Raw genomic sequence first — 19,875 nt, 5'->3', positions numbered from 1 at the left:
AATGTAATCTCCTCTTCAAGCATATACTGTAAAAATTGATAATGTCATTATCACTAGGAATTTAGCCAAATGTAATATTGGGAGTGATATTTTCAGACAGAATTCATTTTAAATTTAAAACGGGTTCAGCAGTATAATTTTAAATTCTGTCTTCCCACACTTGTATTAGAAAGGGTAGTTAATGCTGTGCAATATCATACATTAAGGTTGTATTATTTTCTCCTCCAGTGCATTGTTACCAACAATACTAGCACTTAATACAGAACATTTCATAACCAGCAGACATCTTGAAGCACTTTTAATGGTGTACTTTTGTAGAGCGGTCAGTTATCAAAGATATATTACAGCAGGTGGCACATGTCTCTGTAGTTAGCACTGCTGTCTCTCAGTTTCTGGGATCCAAGTTTGATTCCTGCCTTGGATAACTGTCTGTGAGAAGTTTGCACATTCTCCCTTTAAAGCTGGTTACGGGGTCACCCTATATGTTCATTAGGAGAATAAACCGGACTTGAACCCTTTTCAAGGGATTTTTATTGTTCAGTCAGATTTTGGAGTGAATCAAATTTGATTATTAAACTACATGATCAAAGCCAGTGTTTTGGAAGAGTTATTGGTGAATTTGTATGGCCTATAAAACTTACAGATACAGTTTTAAACTTTCAAAGAAATTAATTTAAGCAGGGGCACATCAGTGCCCCTCAATGCACATCATGACAGTCCTTAGTTTTTTGATAGGTTTTTAAGCTAGATGCACCAAGTGGTGTTCACTGATTAATTGGTCCTTGGAGTATTACAGACGGTAGGTTAAGAATCTAACCAGATTTGTCAGCCCTCCAAATTTTCATCTCATTTGGAACCAAAGTATGGATAAGAGGCTTACAGAGTAAGATAGTGGTCTGTCCATCTTTACCAGCTCCACCTTCAAGGCATAGCTTTATGACACTACTGAACGTCTGGGAGCATGTACTTTGCAATGTGGCGGGAGGCCATTTGGCCCATTATGTTCGCTTCACACTGGAGCTATCTAGACCAACTTCCATGCTTTTCCCCAAATCCTTTTTAATGTTTCCCTTCCTTTTTAAAGCACTGTGATTTGATTTTGATTTCAAAAGGCATTTGAAGTCATTATTAACTTTACTTAAAATATTTTCTTTCTAACCTTTTTACCCCCCTCCCCAACTCTTCCCTGACTTTCTTGTACTGATTCCAAGTTACATCACAGCAGCTGAATTAACAACTGTAAAGCAGCGTCTTGAATTTTAATTAATCCAGTTAGATGGTTTGGACAGCAACAATAGAACAGATTTTTCAATTATCCATGGGCAAAAACATCCTTACTAATTTAAGAAGACTATTTTTGCCTTTGTTTTTACATATTCTCTTGAACTGTGAAGAATCTCATTTGCAATCAGGACTTATATGTGTAAGAAATATGTTCGACACCATTGGACGGTGAAGGGTTTCCAGAAACAGTGATGTGAATCATTCTGCTCATGTTGGGTGATAAGGTAGAAAGTTCCATTTAAGTAGCAACTTGTTCACTATCCACTTAGACCCCTTAATTCGGGGAAGGGGCAACTGTAATCAATGTTTTTAATTTCAAGAATTAATTGAATTTGCAAACTTTCAGATCATGCTTTCTCGGTGAATCAAACCAAATCTCACTGTGTGTTTTGACCTCCATGTCCTTGCAAGTTCTATGATTGGTTTACAATAGATGACTGGAAGGTTTCCCAGTTTGAGTGGACAGAATGAGGTTGTAAAACTGGGACAGTGGCCAGGCAGGGTTCAGAAATACCATTGTTGCCATGTGCAAAGATATCCAAATCTGCATAGTGCCAACCAATGAAATATGAACCAAAGAGGAAAAGGCACAAATAAAGATTAGAAGTGTTCCTAGAAGCACATCAGTGCCCCTTAATGCACATCATGACAGTCCTTAGTTTTTTGATAGGTTTTTAAGCTAGATGCACCAAGTGGTGTTCACTGATTCAGTTCTGACCAAAGGCTTCTCTATCTTAATTTTGGCTTCTGTTGCTTTGGAGACAAGTGCCAGGAGTGAGAAGCTGGACCAAGTGAAGGTAACAATAAGCTTAACATCTCAACTGTGCTGCGTTGAACCACCTGATTTTGAGAGATGTGAGCCACAAACCGATTTTTAACAACATATTTCCTGCGTGGTGAGGGCTCTTGTGGCATAGTGGTTGTGACTGTACCTCTGAATCAGGAGCCTTGGGGGTTTAACTCCCTCTTCTTCCAGAGGTGTGTCATAACATCTCTGAACAGGTTTATTAAAATGCTGCTTGATGCTAAGCTACTGATAAATGTGGTCAATTCTAAACTGATGTGTTAAAGTTATCAAATGGCAGCAATATATTAATACTGTTGCTCATTAAATTTTTTTGAAACTTAATCCTGCTCAAACACAGAGCAGAAAGTTCATTCAATTCACCCTGGGTTCATGAATTCAGAATAACATTACAGTGGCATAATCACCATGCAAAAATGGCACTATTGTATTCTTCAATGCTGTACCTGGTGAGCACAATGTCTCAACGTTCCTCTGCATTTTTAAAATTGCAAAACCAATGGGGAAAATCCCAGGTCCTTGGATTTTCACCTTATTTTTACCCCTCAATATTCTATATTTCTGATGGGGTTGTGTTGGTTCAGTTTGTTCTCATTATATTCCTTTGTGTTGATATTGAAAGAGATGCCACTTATCGGATAGTATCCCCTAAAAGAACACCATTGATTCTACCTCGTTGGTGGCTAATATAAAGGGCTAATGAATGACACTGACATTCAGAAAGTACAAATACTTTCATGGTGCCTATAATATTAATCAACCATTGTAGCTATTGGTGAACTGGCAAAGGAATGGTTTTGACAAAGATTGGCATCCTTAGTAGAACAGCTATCCCCAGCAATCAGTAGAGAGGCAAGTTTTCACTCTGACATTCCTAGCATCCATGGGGCAGAGGTTATAAATGGCAGGAGTGTTTGCACCATTGTTTAAGTGACTCTGAGCCTGGGATATGTGATGGGATGCGGGATCATTCAAAGTGGTGTTGCAGATGCCTGCTAGGGTGTATACCATTGGGAATGTGGCGGTACAGTGGTCTCCTAGGCATTTGAGGGTAGATAGGAGGTTTCCATCTGTAAAGTGCTCAAGATATAGGGTGTATCAGGGTTGCACAATCAATTCTGTTCCAAACTAAACACTATATAAAACATTCAGGAACAGAACCAATGGACTACATTTTGTTTTTTAACAGATCAAGCAATGACTTTACCTTTTTCACCATTATCATTCAATTTATCTTCTGTTACATATAAAAACAGCTCATTGATTCTTCTCCATTTAAAACATCACACCAGTAGCCTTCATTCATTTCAGTTTCGACTGATTTCTTAATCCTAACTTCCTAAGTGTTTCAAGTTTTGTTTCCCCTAGCATTTAGATTCTTCTCCATCAAGAATAGGATTTACTTTATAAATTCTCTTCATAATCTTGGGAAGCTTCACTTACAGCTTTTCCTCATTTTTATGGAAACCCAGCTTCTTTAATCACTCCTCAGGGCTGACATTTCTGGTTCTGTTTTAACTGAATATTTTAAGTTTCTTGTTTGTCATTAATACTCAGTGTAATTGGATACCAAACGTGCTTGAGGTGAGTTCTGATAAGTACTTTACACAATAGCGTTTTATACTTTCTTATTTATATTCCAATCCTTAAAACTAACAAGAGCTGCCAACTTCCTCTACTCCTACAAAGAAGGAGGCAGGTACTAATTTAAATTGTGTCAGATTTATAGCCAGAACTGTTTAAAATGAGTCCAATGAATAGGCGCTGTTCTTTCCTCCACTATGGCACTACTCATCAAATCACCTCTGAGATGAATCAAACATTGTTTCAAAAAATAGTTTATGGAATAAATGTTGGTTTCAGCTTTTGATCTCTCTGAGATAAGAAAATAACTTGCAGGCATGTGGTTTATTGCCTCTGTAGGATCCAAGATAAATTGGGATTAAATACATGTTCCGGCTGGGTTTATTTAGGAGCCTAACTTGAAGTGAACATGCAATTATAATTGGATAATTAAAATCATATATTCCTGCTCAGGCAGGAATTCACCCTTTCTGATGTGAACCGGATTAAATAATGAAAGGCTCCAGCCAAATGTTTTAATGGTGAGGAATAGTCTTGAAAATAATTTCTGTTAGAGAGAGAGAATTAAAGTAATGAACCACAGATTTTCCGATTACAAGTACAGATTCACTATTTGGCTAAATTATTTTCCCAAGGAATGGTGTAGTCATAGAGATTTACAGTATGGAAACAGACCCTTTGGTCTAACTCGTCCACACCGAACAAATATCCAAAATTAATCAAGTCCAACTTGCCAGCACTTGGCCCATATCCCTCTAAACCCTTCGTATTTATACACCCATCCAGAGGCCTTTTAAATGTTGTTATTGTACCAGCCTCCATCACTAATACTTGAAAGCAAACAGCAGAGGCAGTTAACTGTGCAGGTTACTGCTGGGTTAGGCAGCTGTGCAGGTTTTCTGCTCCATTTAATTCACTTCCCATGTGGTCACTGCCTTTTGTCTCTCGTTCTCCTTTTTTTAAAGTGTTGTTGTTTTGATGTTTATTTTCCCAAAGTTCCAAAACAATGCAACAGCTTATAAAACAGTGATTAATGCTCCAAGGAATTCAAGCAAATTAGCCCTGACACTGAAAATACCTCATAAAAGGAGCAGCTCTTATAGTCACAATTTTTTTCCCATCCTAAATGCAGAACATCAAAAAATATTATACTTTAAAAGGGAACTAAATTGATGTCTGGTGAAAAGGGACATTGAGAACTATTAACCACATGAAGCAGTTCAGGAGAACGAGAAGAGAGAATTTGAAAAATTTTCTATTTTAGCAGTTACTATATGTACAAAACCCCAGTAAGACTAATGGATAAAAATCTTTACTGGGATTGTGCAGTTTCTGATCATTAACATGCCCTAAAACATAAACTGAAATGTTCAGATGGAATGTGTGGAAAAAAATAATTTAATGTGAAGTTTAATGGGCCAAATGGTTGATTTTATATTTTCCCCTCCCAGTTTATTCTTAATATTGGGGAGGAAAGTTGGAAATTTAATAGTTCAAGAAACTTGAAAGGGTTCAGAAAAGATTTACAAGGATGTTGCCAGGGTTGGAGGGTTTGAGCTAAAGGGGGAGGTTGAATAGTTTGGGACTGTTTTCCCTGGAGTGTTGAAGCTGAGGAGTGACATCATAGAGGTTTATAAAATCATGAGGGGCATGGATAGGATAAATAGACAAAGTCATTTCCCTGGGGTGGGTGAGTCCAGAACTAGAGGACATAGGTTTGGGTGAGAGGGAAAAGGTATAAAAGAGACCTAAGGGGCAACTTTTTCACGCAGAGAGTGGTACGTGTATGGAATGAGCTGCCAGAGGAAGTGGTGGGTGCTAGTACAATTGCAACATTTAAAAGGCATTTTGATGGGTATACGAATAGGAAGGGTTTGGAGGGATATGGGGTGAGTGCTGGCAGATGGGACAAGATTGGGGTGGGATATCGGGTCGGCATGGACGAGTTGGACTGAAGAGTCTATTTCCATGCTGTACATCTCTATGACTCTAAGTGAATACATATCTGCTATGGCATTACTCAGGTTACCTACTATGCCAAATCCTCTGATAGAAAATAAAATAATGTTAATAGCAGAGGGAAAAGACAGTATTGACAAAATTATGGAAACATTGAGTTAGGTTTTTGTGTCATGATAGAACTTCCTTCCTAAAAGATGGGGCAAACTGAACTCGGTTATATAAAACCAAGTTTGCTAAATGAATTAGACTGTTGAATTCACTCTAAAATCCGCAGCTGTGAGTTGGGAGTGGGGTGGTCTTGAAAACTGTTCAGGAATATAATGACCTGTGCTAACATCAAAAAAGCTGCATGACCTTGTAAGGCATAGTTCAAGAGCCAGAAAATTATATTAGTTGTGGCTTTAAAGGTATTTACTGTCTGTGGTTTTTGTTTCTTCTTGTTTTGAATTTTGTGCAACGCTTCTCCGCGTTGGTGTCAAAAGAGTAATTGAACTGTGCCTGTTATGTGGCACTGTGAATGTTTTGATGGACTGACTGCAGACAAGATAATTTGCGTATTGTGCTGATGCTAGATAAATCAGTTCTAGTGCAGCATCTTGTCAGCTAACGAGACTCCTGGGGATTGCTTTTTCTGTTTTTCCACTTCATGCCAATGAGGACATGGTGAGGGTGTTGTAGGGGTGGAAATTTCTTTTCCCCATAATTGGGTAGGTTTACAGTGGGTTATGACAGCAAATTCAAGCTGTCTCAGCTTCTCAATTGGGAAGTTATTTCCCCTTCGTTTCCTCATCAGGACCATCAATGCCTTCTCATTCCTCACTTGGTAAATTCAACTGGGCGGCATGGTGACTCAGTGTGTGCACTGCCACCTCACAGCGCCAGGGAACTGGGTTCGATTCTACATTCTGGTGGCTGTCTGTGTGAAGTTTGCATGTTCTCTCTGAGTCAGTGTGGGTTTCCTCCAGGTACTCCAGTTTCCTCCCATAGACCAAACATGTGCAAGTTAGGTGGATTGGCCATGGTGTCCAAGGATGTGCAGGCTAAGTGGATTAGCCATGGGGAATGTAGGATTACAGGAATGGGGTGAGTCTGGGTGGGATGATCTTTGGACGGTTGATGTGGACTCAATGGGCCAAATGGGGGTTCAGTGATTCTAAATGGAAGTTGGGAGTGTGGGGCAACCCAGTCCCAGAAAGATTGTCATCTTCTTGGCCTCATTTACAACCTCTCCTTGAGGCTGCATGTGGGAGGTGATAACAACCTTGACATCATTCAATGACTGGAGAGAGTTTGAAATGGTCTGTCCTCCTGATCCAGTTGATTCCAAATGCTCAACTATTGAAGGTGTTTCAGTTCTTGTCTTAAAGCCAAACCTCGTTTTCCCCTTTTTTAAAGTCACTTGATACCCCTTCACATGCTGTACTGGTGTCAAGTCTTGAAGCGCAGCCAGAATTCCATTTTAACAAACAGAAGATTGCCATGAATATGGAATAAACCTTCTCTTTGGGGGGACAAAGGATAGGGAGACGCGGAAGTCCGCTCTAAAGAAGAATGTTTGCACCCCGTCACTGACTCACTTGCTCCATGGACAACAGGAGCACTTTAATATTGGAGCCAGATGGGAATAAATCCAATGATTTAACATCATTGCTGAAGAACTTCACAATATGAGAGGTTGGATCAGAATTTGGTGGAGGGAGTCTAGTTTGTGACCTGTTGCTATGCATTTTAAAGAATGAAAAGAGTTGTATTAGGTTGTACATTATCTGCATTGACCTCAATGCTCAAGTTCCAGTTCTGCATGGCCATTATGTAAAACACCATGTTAGCAGTAGTTAACCATCTGTTCAACGGTGCTCATGACTGATCTTCTTCCTGTCCTCAATGAATATTCACACCTTCCAGGCGGGAATCAAAGGCTGGATAATCAGAAATGGGATTCCTGGCCTGATGTCTCTCCTCATCCCAGCATTATTGAATATTTCTGACAACACATCTTGATGCAACAAACTAAGCACAATCCAGGGAGGTAAACTGTCCCTGTCCTAATCTGTCAGCCAGTGTACACCTTCTTCGCCATAAGAGATATTTTGGCCAGCCAGTGATCCAAAACCAAAACCCAGGGCTGAAACTCACTTTTTTTTTTAAGTATCAGTTTCTCTCTGCGAGGCTTTACATGATCTCTTGCATTTCACCAAACTTGCATCATTACATACTTACTCCACCCTATGGTGCCACTCAAGCCTGATTCTAGCCCATTCTAGCACTTGTTATACCTGGATCAGGACACTTCAGGGACATCCCGGAAGTGGCAGGCAAGGCAAGTTGTCAGTATTGTGAGCCTGGTCACTCTGTGCAGCATGGTGCAAAAAGGCAAGGCAAAGCAAGCCAGTGTGCACTAAGAGAGCAGGCAGGTGATACAGCCTGGTTCATGCCACGGGCTGGGCGTGTGTCCCTGAGTGCACTGTGCCTGAAATGTCACATAAGGTTATTAGAGGCTGGCACATGTTGCATGTGAATAGTCTTGTAAGTGGGATGTATGTGGCCGGTGCCCATGGAACATGCCCTAGGAGGTTGGTGCTCTGTGTAAAACATGAAAGCTTCTTTGAAGCAAACAGTGAAATGAGTCCCCAAGTACCCGATCTGATGTCTCTGTGTTTAGTTTCCATGCAGCAGGTGGTAAAGCAAGCTAAATATTAATGAGGTGGGAAGTGCAATGAGTAATATCAGCACGGAATAATCCCCTTAATAGTCAACTCACCACTGCGTAGTGAGAATTTCACCTTGACTCCTGTGTTGTAGTTAAGAGAGGCAGTGAGTTGCTCTCAACTTTTGAATAGACCTCACTGAGCTGGTGTGATCCTGCCACATGTACCCACCATTACTCATGTTGGTCAAGCCCCTATAAGATTTCACCCTAGGCTTTGAAAATTTCTAGTCTACTTAGAAACCACATCTTTTGTTTAGCAGCTTGAATAGTCAATTAAGAAACATTCAAAGAAAGTGATCTGACAGGAAAACCAAGGAGAGAAAACACACCTATACTTGCAACATGAGTTTCAAGATTTCTCCGCAGCTTCATGACATGTTTGGATAAGAGTTCACATCATTCTGTTGTAGGAGTGCACATAGAATCACAAGTGGGATTTATTTGTACAATGTGACCTCAAAGTAATGGAAATGCTTGAGTGAATGCTAACATGAATAATTTAAGTATTACATGTGCATTTAGTGCTCCTCTTGTGGTTTCTTCAGGGGATTTACTCCATTAAGGTTATTAGCACTGCAAACTAACAGGCTTTAATTCTGGTGGTCAGCTAGTTTTCAGTTTTGATCATCGCTGGAATTGATAGGACTAGTGGGGAATGGTGCGTTGCAAAATATAGCTACCAGCAGCAGCCCTTTGAGCCCACTCCACCATTCAATATGATCTTGGCTGATCCTCTATCTCAATGCCACATTTCTGCTTTCTCACCATACAAGAAGATGCACTGGAGCAACTCACAACAAGGTTCATCAGTACCTCACAAACCTGTGGCCTCTAATACTGCAAGGATACGTGGTAACACCCCTCACCTACCATGTATTCCAGGTGATGGGAAATACACAGATTCCATCTCTGACACTGGTTTTAAAAAAGGAGAAAGTGAGGATTGCAGATGCTGGAGAGTCAGAGTTGAAAGGTCTGGGGCTGGAAAAGCACAGGTCACGGAGCAAGAGAGTTGATGTTTCGGGCATAAGCCCTTCATCAGGAATATGGAGGGGGAAAGGGGTTGTGAGATAGAGATAAATTATTCATGTTAGCGTTCACTCAAGCATTTCCATTAATTCGAGGTCACACGGTACAGATAAAGCCCATGTACGATTCTATGAGTAGGCTCGCACTCCTACGACAGAATGACGTCAATTCTTATTTAAACTTATCATGAAGCTGCAGAGGAATTTTGCAACTCACTTTTGAAGTATATGTGTTTCCTCTCTTCTGTTTTCCTTTTAGATCACTTTTTCTTTGAATACTCAATTCAGAAACATTTAAACTGCTAAACAAAAGATGGGGCTTCTGATTGGACTCGAAAGTTTCAAAGTCTCGAGTGGAATCTTATAGGGGCTTGACCAACATGGGTAATGGTGGGTAAATGTGGCAGGATCACACCAGCTCAGTGAGGTCTATTCTAGAGTCAGAAGCAACCCCCACCTCCCTATTTATCTCTCAGCTCCCTTCCCCTTCCACTTGCCTTATGAAGGGCTTATGCCCAAAACGTCGACTCTCCTGCTCCTCGGATGTTGCCTGAGCTGCTGTACTTTTCCAGCACCACACTTTTTTTTTCAACATTAAAACAAAATCCTGACACTCTCTACTCAACAGTACTGGAGGAGTACCTACCTCACAGGCACTGCACTGGTTCAAGCAGACCAACCTTCTCGAGGGCAATATATTTTGGTCCTGCCAGGATTAGCCTCTCATTCCAATTACAGATGTTTAAAACAAATTACCATGGACACATCTCAAACACCTGTCCATCCATGATACTGGGTAGAAAAACATTACTATATCTTACAGGGCTTGTGGTCTTCCAATACTGACCAAAGGCCCATGAGAAGAGGGAACACTTATTTGGGCAATTTCATCAATAAAGATTCTGTCACAGCTCCAACTCCCAATTTTGTAAGGCAGACCTGAATTGGTCAGAAAAATAGTGATCAAATGCAGGCTGAGGGGTGACCTTATAGAGGTTTACAAAATTATGAGGGGCATGGATAGGATAAATAGACAAAGTCTTTTCCCTGGGGTCGGGGAGTCCAGAACTAGAGGGCATAGGTTTAGGGTGAGAGGGGAAAGATATAAAAGAGACCTACGGGGCAACTTTTTCACGCAGAGGGTGGTACGTGTATGGAATGAGCTGCCAGAGGATGTGGTGGAGGCTGGTACAATTGCAACATTTAAGAGGCATTTGGATGGGTATATGAATAGGAAGGGTTTGGAGGGATATGGGCCGGGTGCTGGCAGGTGGGACTAGATTGGGTTGGGATATCTGATCGGCATGGACGGGTTGGACCGAAGGGTCTGTTTCTATGCTGTACATCGCTATGACTCTAACTCTATAACTGGGCTCAAAAGATTGGATATATTGGAACAATTCAAGGAAATTTAAAAGCCAATTTTAACCAAACAAAGAAAACAATGTACAGAAATGTCCCACTTCAAGTGTTCTGCCTCACACTCTTTCCTTCAGCCAGAAAATTCAGATTCTATCTCCCTCTGCCAGCCAGCGTTTGCTAGCTGACAAAAGCTGTACAAGGTGTTGAAGGTGTTATGTAAGGGCTGATCATGAAAACTAAATGAGCAACATGATTGAGTGCCTTGCAGATGGTCTGAGGAACCCTGAAAGGTTTGATTTTGATGTTTATTAAAGTAAAGCAGTGTTTGTAGAGGTGAATGCAGTTCCATTTTAGCGAAGTTCAAACCATCTGTTGCTGTTAATTCTGAAACAAAAACAGAAGATGTTGGAGAAACTCAGCAGATCAGGCAGCATCTGCAGAGAGAACAATCGAGTTAATTCTTCAAGTCCAATGAGAATTTGTCAGAACACTGTTAAATCTGTTCCTACAAACGCATAACCAGGAATTTGTGCCAAAATTAGACAGAAACAAAGACATCTGGATAGATTCATTCAAATATTAAATCATCACTCATCCTTACTTTTCTGACTTTGGTTTCTAGTGTGTGTGCCACCCCTGTTCCTCACTCTCAGCAGAGTCCTTGACCACAATTCTGTCTGGAATTCTTGATCTCTCCTGCCCTGACATCTCCTTTTGGCCATGTCTTTCCTTAGAACATAGAACAATACAGCACAGAACAGCCCTTCGGCCCACGATGTTGTGCCGAACATTTGTCCTAGCTTAAGCACCCATCCATGTACCTATCCAATTGCCGCTTAAAGGTCACCAAAGATTCTGACTCTACCACTCCCACAGGCAGCGCATTCCATGCCCCCACCACTCTCTGGGTAAAGAACCCACCCCTGACATCTTCCCTATACCTTCCACCCTTCACCTTAAATTTATGTCTCCTTGTAACGCTCTGTTGCACCCGGGGAAAAAGTTTCTGACTGTCTACTCTATCTATTCCTCTGATCATCTTGTAAACCTCTATCAAGTCACCCCTCATCCTTCGCCGTTCCAACGAGAAAAGGCCTAGCACTCTCAACCTATCCTCGTACGACCTATTCTCCATTCCAGGCAACATCCTGGTAAATCTTCTCTGCACCCTCTCCAAAGCTTCCACATCTTTCCTAAAGTGAAGCGACCAGAACTGCACACAGTACTCCAAATGTGGCCTAACCAAAGTCCTGTACAGTTGCAACATCACTTCACGACTCTTGAATTCAATCCCTCTGCTAATGAACGCTAATACACCATAGGCCTTCTTACAAGCTCTATCCACCTGAGTGGCAACTTTCAAAGATCTATGAACATAGACCCCAAGATCCCTCTGTTCCTCCACCTCACTAAGAACCCTACCGTTAACCCTGTATTCTGCATTCTTATTTGTCTTTCCAAAATGGACAACCTCACACTTGGCAGGATTGAACTCCATCTGCCACTCCTCAGCCCAGCTCTGCATCATTTCTAAGTCTCTTTGCCCGACAACAGCCCTCCTCACTATCCACAACTCCACCAATCTTTGTATCATCTGCAAATTTACTGACCCACCCTTCGACTCCCTCATCCAAGTCATTAATAAAAATTACAAACAGCAGAGGACCCAGAACTGATCCCTGCGGAACTCCACTTGTAACTGGGCTCCAGGCTGAATATTTGCCATCTACCACCACTCTCTGACTTCAACCGGTTAGCTAGTTTTCTATCCAATTGGCCAAAATCCCCTCTATCCCATGCCTCCTGACTTTCCGCATAAGCCTACCATGGGGAACCTTATCAAATGCCTTACTAAAATCCATGTATACTACATCCACTGCTCTACCCTCATCCACATGCTTGGTCACCTCCTCAAAGAATTCAATAAGACTTGTAAGGCAAGACCTACCCTTCACAAATCCGTGCTGGCTGTCCCTAATCAAGCAGTGTCTTTCCAGATACTCATAAATCCTATCCCTCAGTACCCTTTCCATTACTTTGCCTACCACCGAAGTAAGACTAACTGGCCTGTAATTCCCGGGGTTATCCCTATTCCCTTTTTTGAACAGGGGCACAACATTCGCCACTCTCCAGTCCCCTGGTAGCACCCCCGTTGACAGTGAAGACGAAAAGATCATTGCCAACGGTACTGCAATTTCCTCTCTTGCTTCCCACATAATCCTAGGATATATCCCGTCAGGCCCAGGGGACTTGTCTATCCTCAAGTTGTTCAAAATGTCCAACACATCTTCCTTCCTAACAAGTATCTCCTCTAGCTTACCAGTCCGTTTCACACTCTCCTCTTCAACAATACGGTCCCTCTCGTTCGTAAATACTGAAGAAAAGTACTCATTCAAGACCTCTCCTATCTCTTCCGACTCAATACACAGTCTCCCACTACTGTCCTTGATCGGACCTACCCTCGTTCACGTCATTCTCATGTTTCTCACATACGCATAAAATGCCTTTGGGTTATCCTTGATACGAATGGGCTTCCTCCTCCCTAACTCTATAATCTCCTCCAGCAACCTCCCCCGATCCCAACCTCAGCAAGATACCTGCTGGACCTCCCTGATTTCTGGCCTGTCTAAGCACCAACAATTTCAATCCCTCCTTAAATGGCCACGGCCCTATGCTTTGGAATTTCTGCATCTAAATATCTCCAATTCCCTTTTCTCCTTGAGGATGGTCATTAAAACCTGCTTATAACCAAGCATCTGATAATTGTTCCAATATCTCCAAGTGGATTATTGTCAAATTTGTTTTTTACAATAATCCTAAAGTGTCTTGCCTGTTTTTATTCTGTTAAAGGCACTGGAGAAATATTTAACTTGTTATTGCTCCAGTTTTAATGTTCATGAAAATGAAATAGAAGGCCCTGGGATGGCTGACATCAAAATCCCAAAATTTGTGTGTTGTTTATCATCTATCTTTAAAGATTTACCACAATTTTGGCTTTAACATCTGTCAATATGTTAAGAAAAGTGAAATGTGTTTTTGTCCTAGCTCCTGCAGTAGGACTTCTTTAGTGAGTGAGATATTCCACTATTCCAGGCTGATTTCCTGCGTTCGGGATCAGTATGAGTAGAATCACCTCCATCAGGGATACTGTTTCAGAGAAGGAGCAAAATCAGTGTTAGTCAGAGGCGAGCACATTTTTAACCTTTTTTTTTAGAGTCTTTTTTAAATTTGGAGTTGAATTCTGGTCAGACTATGACATTGTTAATACCCCGCTCACACAGAATCAGAAAAGAAATTATTTTGTTCTTTTCCAGCAATAAGATGATATAAGAGACTTAATCCATTCCACAACATGCTTATTTTTAAGTTTGTTCATAGGATGTCTATTTCATTGGCTGGGCCAATATTTTATTGCTCATGAACTGAATGGCTTGCTAGGGCCATGTCAGTGGGCAGTGAAGAGTCAGTCATATTGCTATGGGTCTGGAGACCTACCTGGAGTCCCACATCGGCCACACTAGCTCAGGATAATCGATCCTTCCTCTAAAGGGCATTAGTGAGCCAGTAAGGCTTTTACAACAGTGGTTCCCAGATTTTCATTGATTTCCATGGTATGATTTGAAACCATTTCCCCTGAGTATTGTGCAGGAGCAAATTACTGCTCTCCCCATGGATGCTGTCTGATCTACTGTGATCTCCATCATTTGTTGTTTTTCCCTGGGCATTAGTGTGGGTCTCTGGATTACTAGTCCGATGACAATGTCACAATGCTGCTCCCACCACCAACCCCCCAACTCCGGTTCCATCATTTAAATCTCATTATAAACCATGAAATTGTGGAAAACTACAGGTAAGAGAGGCCATTTGGCTCATTGTGCCCAGACAAACTCATTGAAAGTGCTTTACAGTTAGTCCATTGCACTCCCCTAAGGAAATGCTGCCTACATTTGGATGGAAACATTGGACTTTTCTGCCATTATTTTTAATGGCAAATCCCGAAAGTAGTGATTGGTCGAGAGGAAATTGATGGAATGTCTTTTTGACTGTTTTTCCTTCCCTGTCTACTGGAGTTACACCAGAGGGCTGGAGGTGTGTCCACAGGAAAAGCTCTGTACATATATAGCGTGCCATTTTTACTGGCCGAGATAGCACACTCCACATCATCTTATGGATAATAAGTTCCACCTGTCACGTTTTGGTTAGAGGGCAAACAATCTTAAAGAGAAAGATCAGACATTAATGCTAGCTGCTTCAGAGTTACAGGCTGAAAATTACAAGTACTGGTATGATCTTCGCCATCTAGCCAAACAGTCGTTAAACTCTAAATGACCTGAGTCTGTTTACTTAACAACAATTGTCTTTGTCTCCTTAAAGGAGCATGGTCATAAAATAGTATATTGCATGGTATAATGTTCTTGTCTTTATATTCATTCAACTTGCAAGAAACAGGGCATTTCTGAAATTATTGTATTGTCTTAAGTTCCTTTATCCTCTTCCTTGTTATCATTAAAAGAAGGAACTGGCTTTGAACTAAGATTAACTGTGTTAACATATTTGGCCTTTCTGGCTCCCCCCACCGTAACCCTGGTGGGAACAAAGTGGAATGGCTGCACACTGGAGCAAAGCCTTGCTGTCCGAGGATCATACTATGGAGTCACCAATGGCTGAAGCTTCTACCCATCCAAAACTTGATCATTGATGTCAAGGGCATCAGGGCCAGGTCGTGGGAACGTGAAAGCCTGGAAGTCCCCTTATTCTTGTCCTCCCCTCGGGGACCACTAAACTTGATGAAAGGAGGAAGATAGGCCTGTGGATTCTCCATTACTCAAAATGGAGAACCCTCAACCGTTCAGAATTACGGAGAAAGCAAGGACTGCAGATGCTGGAGATCAGAGTCGAAAAGTGTGTTGCTGGAAAAGCACAGCAGGTCAGGCAGCATCCAAGGAGCAGGAGATTTGACATTTTCAGGGCTTTATGCCCAAAACTTTGATTCTCCTACTCCTTGGATGCTGCCTGACCTGCTGTGCTTTTCCAGTACCACACTTTTGAATTCACATATATCTATGTGGCACCTTTCACAACCTCTAGAATGTCCCAGAGCCTTGTAGAGTTAAGAATTGCTCATAATTATGGCCTAAACGTCTGAAGACAAAGGTAGTAATTTTGCTCAATAATTTCATAGGGATTTGCCAGGGCTAATACTAACTATTCAGCTGACACCCTTCCCTTCAGGCAGTTGCTGTTTTGGCCACTGTGTGGTACAGATCCATACTTCTCCAGCAATTCTCCAGATGCCCAGCAGTGATTAGCATGTAAAGGGGACTTGCCCAATCCATGGATTTTGGCACAGGCTGAGTGGCAGAGATCCTTAAAGACGGCTGAGTGACTGCTGAGATCTGGTCCATGTGCTTCAAAGCCGTTTAATGATTTTTGTTGCTCTGCAGGTCATTCTTGTCAGCCTGACCCATGCCAAAATGGAGGCACATGCCTGGCTGGTGTCTCTTCAGATCCCTACTACTGCATCTGCATGGATGGATTCACCGGGAAAGATTGCAACGAGGTAGAGCAAGGTAAGAACCCTGAGGAGGACATTAACTAGCATGACCGATGCTAAGGTTTGAGCTGTTTATTTTCTTGCCTCGTATGTCTGCATGATTGTTATCTACCCTTTCCCACTTTATTGGTTGAACAACGTTTATGGTTCTGGAGCTTTATACAGAAGCAAAGCAAGCAAAATTGGATTGAAATTCAGGAACGAATTGACCGCAAATAACATATCAAATGTAGCAACAGTAGATCACTGCCCATTGTCCCAAACTTGGCCTCATTCCCAATGGCTTCTCTTGAGCACAATTTACTAGAGAAAGAACACATTCAACTCATTGAATAGTGAAGCTACACATGCAGCTGTTCACCAGGGATCTCTGGTAGTAAAATCATCTGTTAAATTTTCATTTTATAAACTACTCCATTGCTATTGAGATTGGGAAGAAAGAAAGACTTACATCTATGTGCCGCCTTTCACAACCTCCTGGATGTCCCAAAGCTCTGTAGAGTTAATTAAGTACTTGTTGAGGTATCATCACTGTGGAACATTTGTATTACTGCAGGTCAGTCATGGCTTTAATGCAAATATGATTCTAGGTCAAAGGCTATCCTTGTCTCAGTTATGTACTGTCTCTCAGTAAAATGTTATTTCTCCCTCACTGTTGAACATTGTCAGGTAACATCTCAACCTTCCAGCAAAGTCCTTTTCAGCCAAGGTTAATGCAAGAGAAAGGCCATTAAAATAAAATAGATACATTTCTATTTTCTTCAGCGGGTATCGAGGTGTTTTACAGCAAATGAAATACTAGCGAGGTACAATTAATGTTGAAATGCCACAACCTATTTGTGCACAGCAAGCTCCCACAACCAGTAACGTGATAGATGGTCTCTTTTTTTTGTAGCTTTTGGTTGAGAGATAAATGTTGGCCTAGTGAGAGGACCCCTCTTAGGTTTTACTGCCAAATAAAGTGTCAGTCAACACCTTCTCAGGAGCAACTGAGAATCAGCACCAATGAGTGGCGTCTAGAAATAGAATCATTTTATTATATAACTTCTGAGTCAGGTCCATGGTGAGACTCTGTCTACTCTGCCAGTCTATCATTATTCTATCCTTGGCTGTTACAATGTGTACAGGAATTGGAGTGGCTTAATAATAGCAGAAAGCACAGTTTCAGTAGGACAGACAAAGGCAGGTAAACTAAACATTTTGCACTTTATACAGGAATTAGTTAGATGATGCGTTGGGAGATAGGAAGCCGTTGATTCAGATGGGTGGGTTAAACTTTGACCTAGAAGTGGTTCTTATTAGTACTTCCCTGTGGCTTGAGATAAAGGTTTTGCACAAGTGTATAAACAAATATGTTCTGATTTTTTTTGGTCAAAGGAGTCCATTTTGTGAATATAACTAATTCCAAGCCTCATTTTCACAGTTATACTCTTGAAGTTGTTAACTTGATGTCTGGGTTGACAGAACTTAGGGCTAATATTAATTGGAACAATCTGGAACTGAGCAGGATAGTTACGTGACCTCCTTTTGTACTGTCAAATGTGATGATTTGTGAAAGGAAGAAATAACACCTCTTTTCCTGTGCTCAAGACATCTCAAATTACATTACAATAAAGCCAGTAAGAAGGTTGAAATGCTATTTGATTGATTTGTCACTCAGTAAATCTCTCTGATTGTAAGTGGCCAGTGAATCTCTGTTGTTCCTGTGGTGTAAAGGTGAGGGAGCAATGTTGATCAGGACACTACCAGTGCACCCTGATCTTCTTACATAGAGTCAGACGAATCTATTACCATTTATCCCTGTGACTGTCAGCATCTTTAGGAAAGGAGAACAAACCTTACAAGCAAAAGGCTCAATTCAATCTCATTGAAATGAATCTAATTCTGACAGGGCTGGACGGACTAGATGCAGAGGTCATGTCTCCCTTGGCCTGGAGATCCTAGTCAAGGGGTCACTGTCTCAGGATACGTAGTAGATCATTTTGGACTGAGATAAGGAAATTTAATCTGAAAACATTGAACAGCGGGAGGGAGAGACAACAATACACTAGAGGGCTATGTACAATTATAGAGTCATAGAGATGTACAGCATGGAAACAGACCCTTCGGTCCAACCTGTCCATGCCGACCAGATATCCCAACCCAATCTAGTCCCACCTGCCAGCACCCAGCCCATATCCCTCCAAACCCTTCCTATTCATATACACATCCAAATGTCTCTTAAATGTTGCAATTGTACCAGCCTCCACACCCTCTGGCAGCCCATTCCATACACGTACCACCCTCTGCGTGAAAACGTTGTCCCTTAGGTCTCTCTTATATCTTTCCCCTCTCGCCCTAAACCTATGCCCTCTAGTTCTGGACTCCCCAACCCCAGGGAAAAGACTTTGTCTATTTATCCTATCCATGTGCCTCATAATTTTGTAAACCTCTATAAGGTCACCCTTAGCCTCCGCTCCAGGGAAAACAACCCCAGCCTGTTCAACCTCTCCCTGTAGCTCAGATCCTCCAACCCTGGCAACATTCTTGTAAATCTTTTCTGAACCCTTTCAAGTTTCACAACATCTTTGCGATAAGAAGGAGACCAGAATTGCATGCAATATTCCAACAGTGGCCTAACCAATATCCTGTACAGCTGCAACATGACCTACCAACTCCTGTACTTAATACTCTGACCAATAAAGGAAAGCATACCAAACACCTTCTTCACTATCCTATCTACCTGCGACTCCACTTTTAAGGATCTATGTACCTGCACTCCAAGGTCTCTTTGTTCAGCAACACTCCCTAGGACCTTACCATTACGTGTATAAGTCCTGGAAAGGTTTGCTTTTCCAAAATGCAGCACCTCGCCTTTATCTGAATTAAACTCCATCTGCCACTTCTCAGCCCAAATTGTGGCAGGAATAACCCTTGACTTGGTGAACCTGTGGAATTCTCTGTAATAAGAGGCTGTGGAGGTGATATCACTAGATTTAAGAAAGAAAGGGAGAGGGCAGGAGTTTGGCATTGAGATAAAGGATCAGCCATGATTATATTAAATGGCAGAGCAGGCTTGATGGGCCAAATGGCTCATTTCTGCTTGTACTTCTCTGTTTCCAGAAAACATTGAACCAGTAACCAAGATGGACTTGCCATTTTTTAATAAGCATTTTCTTTTGATATTAGCTCAGTTGTTACCATCTTTTCCTTTTAGATTTTCCCTGTCTGTCTCTGAGCAAAACATTAGGAGCTTGAAGAATTACATTGAGGATTCAATCACAGGAGAGTGCTCAGAGATTGGGCACTTCTGCAAAGTCATTGCTTTTTACTTTGAACATAGCTGTACCCAGGAAGTTCCTTCACATCACTTCCTGTGGTCCATGAAATAATTGTGCAACCATGTTTCTTTTCCCTCCTTCCTAGCGTATCATTATACTTTTTAATAAAATTTATTGATGCAATCAAAACAGGAAGTGGTGCAGAGAAACGTACGGGGTACACGTTGGAAGACATAAGGTATAACGATGTCACTAGATACTCCAAACCCTCAGGTAAGCTGCCTGGGATTTCTGACAACAGAAACAATGCTGTTGGACAGAAATTC

The 19,875-nt window shown here is 41.5% G+C and overlaps 1 protein-coding gene across 4 annotated transcripts in view; it reads left to right on the top strand.

The window, feature by feature from the left end:
* LOC122540930 (lactadherin-like) overlaps nt 1–19,875 on the top strand; it is an 89,775-nt gene that overhangs the window by 21,545 nt on the left and 48,355 nt on the right. For 2 of the 4 annotated variants that reach the window (XM_043677244.2, XM_043677245.2), the window contains exons 2-3: nt 16,180–16,305; nt 19,742–19,822. In XM_043677244.2, coding sequence (XP_043533179.2) covers nt 16,180–16,305; nt 19,742–19,822 — 207 coding nt within the window. The remainder of the gene's footprint in view (nt 1–16,179; nt 16,306–19,741; nt 19,823–19,875) is intronic. The other 2 variants (XM_043677246.2, XM_043677247.2) reach the window with 1 other exon arrangement.

The sequence above is a fragment of the Chiloscyllium plagiosum genome, unplaced genomic scaffold, assembly GCF_037043375.1.
Source record: "Chiloscyllium plagiosum isolate Xiang-an unplaced genomic scaffold, Cpla_swu_hap1 HiC_scaffold_39, whole genome shotgun sequence".
In the NCBI taxonomy this organism is placed as follows: domain Eukaryota; kingdom Metazoa; phylum Chordata; class Chondrichthyes; order Orectolobiformes; family Hemiscylliidae; genus Chiloscyllium; species Chiloscyllium plagiosum.
This window is presented reverse-complemented; position numbering and strand designations above follow the sequence as displayed.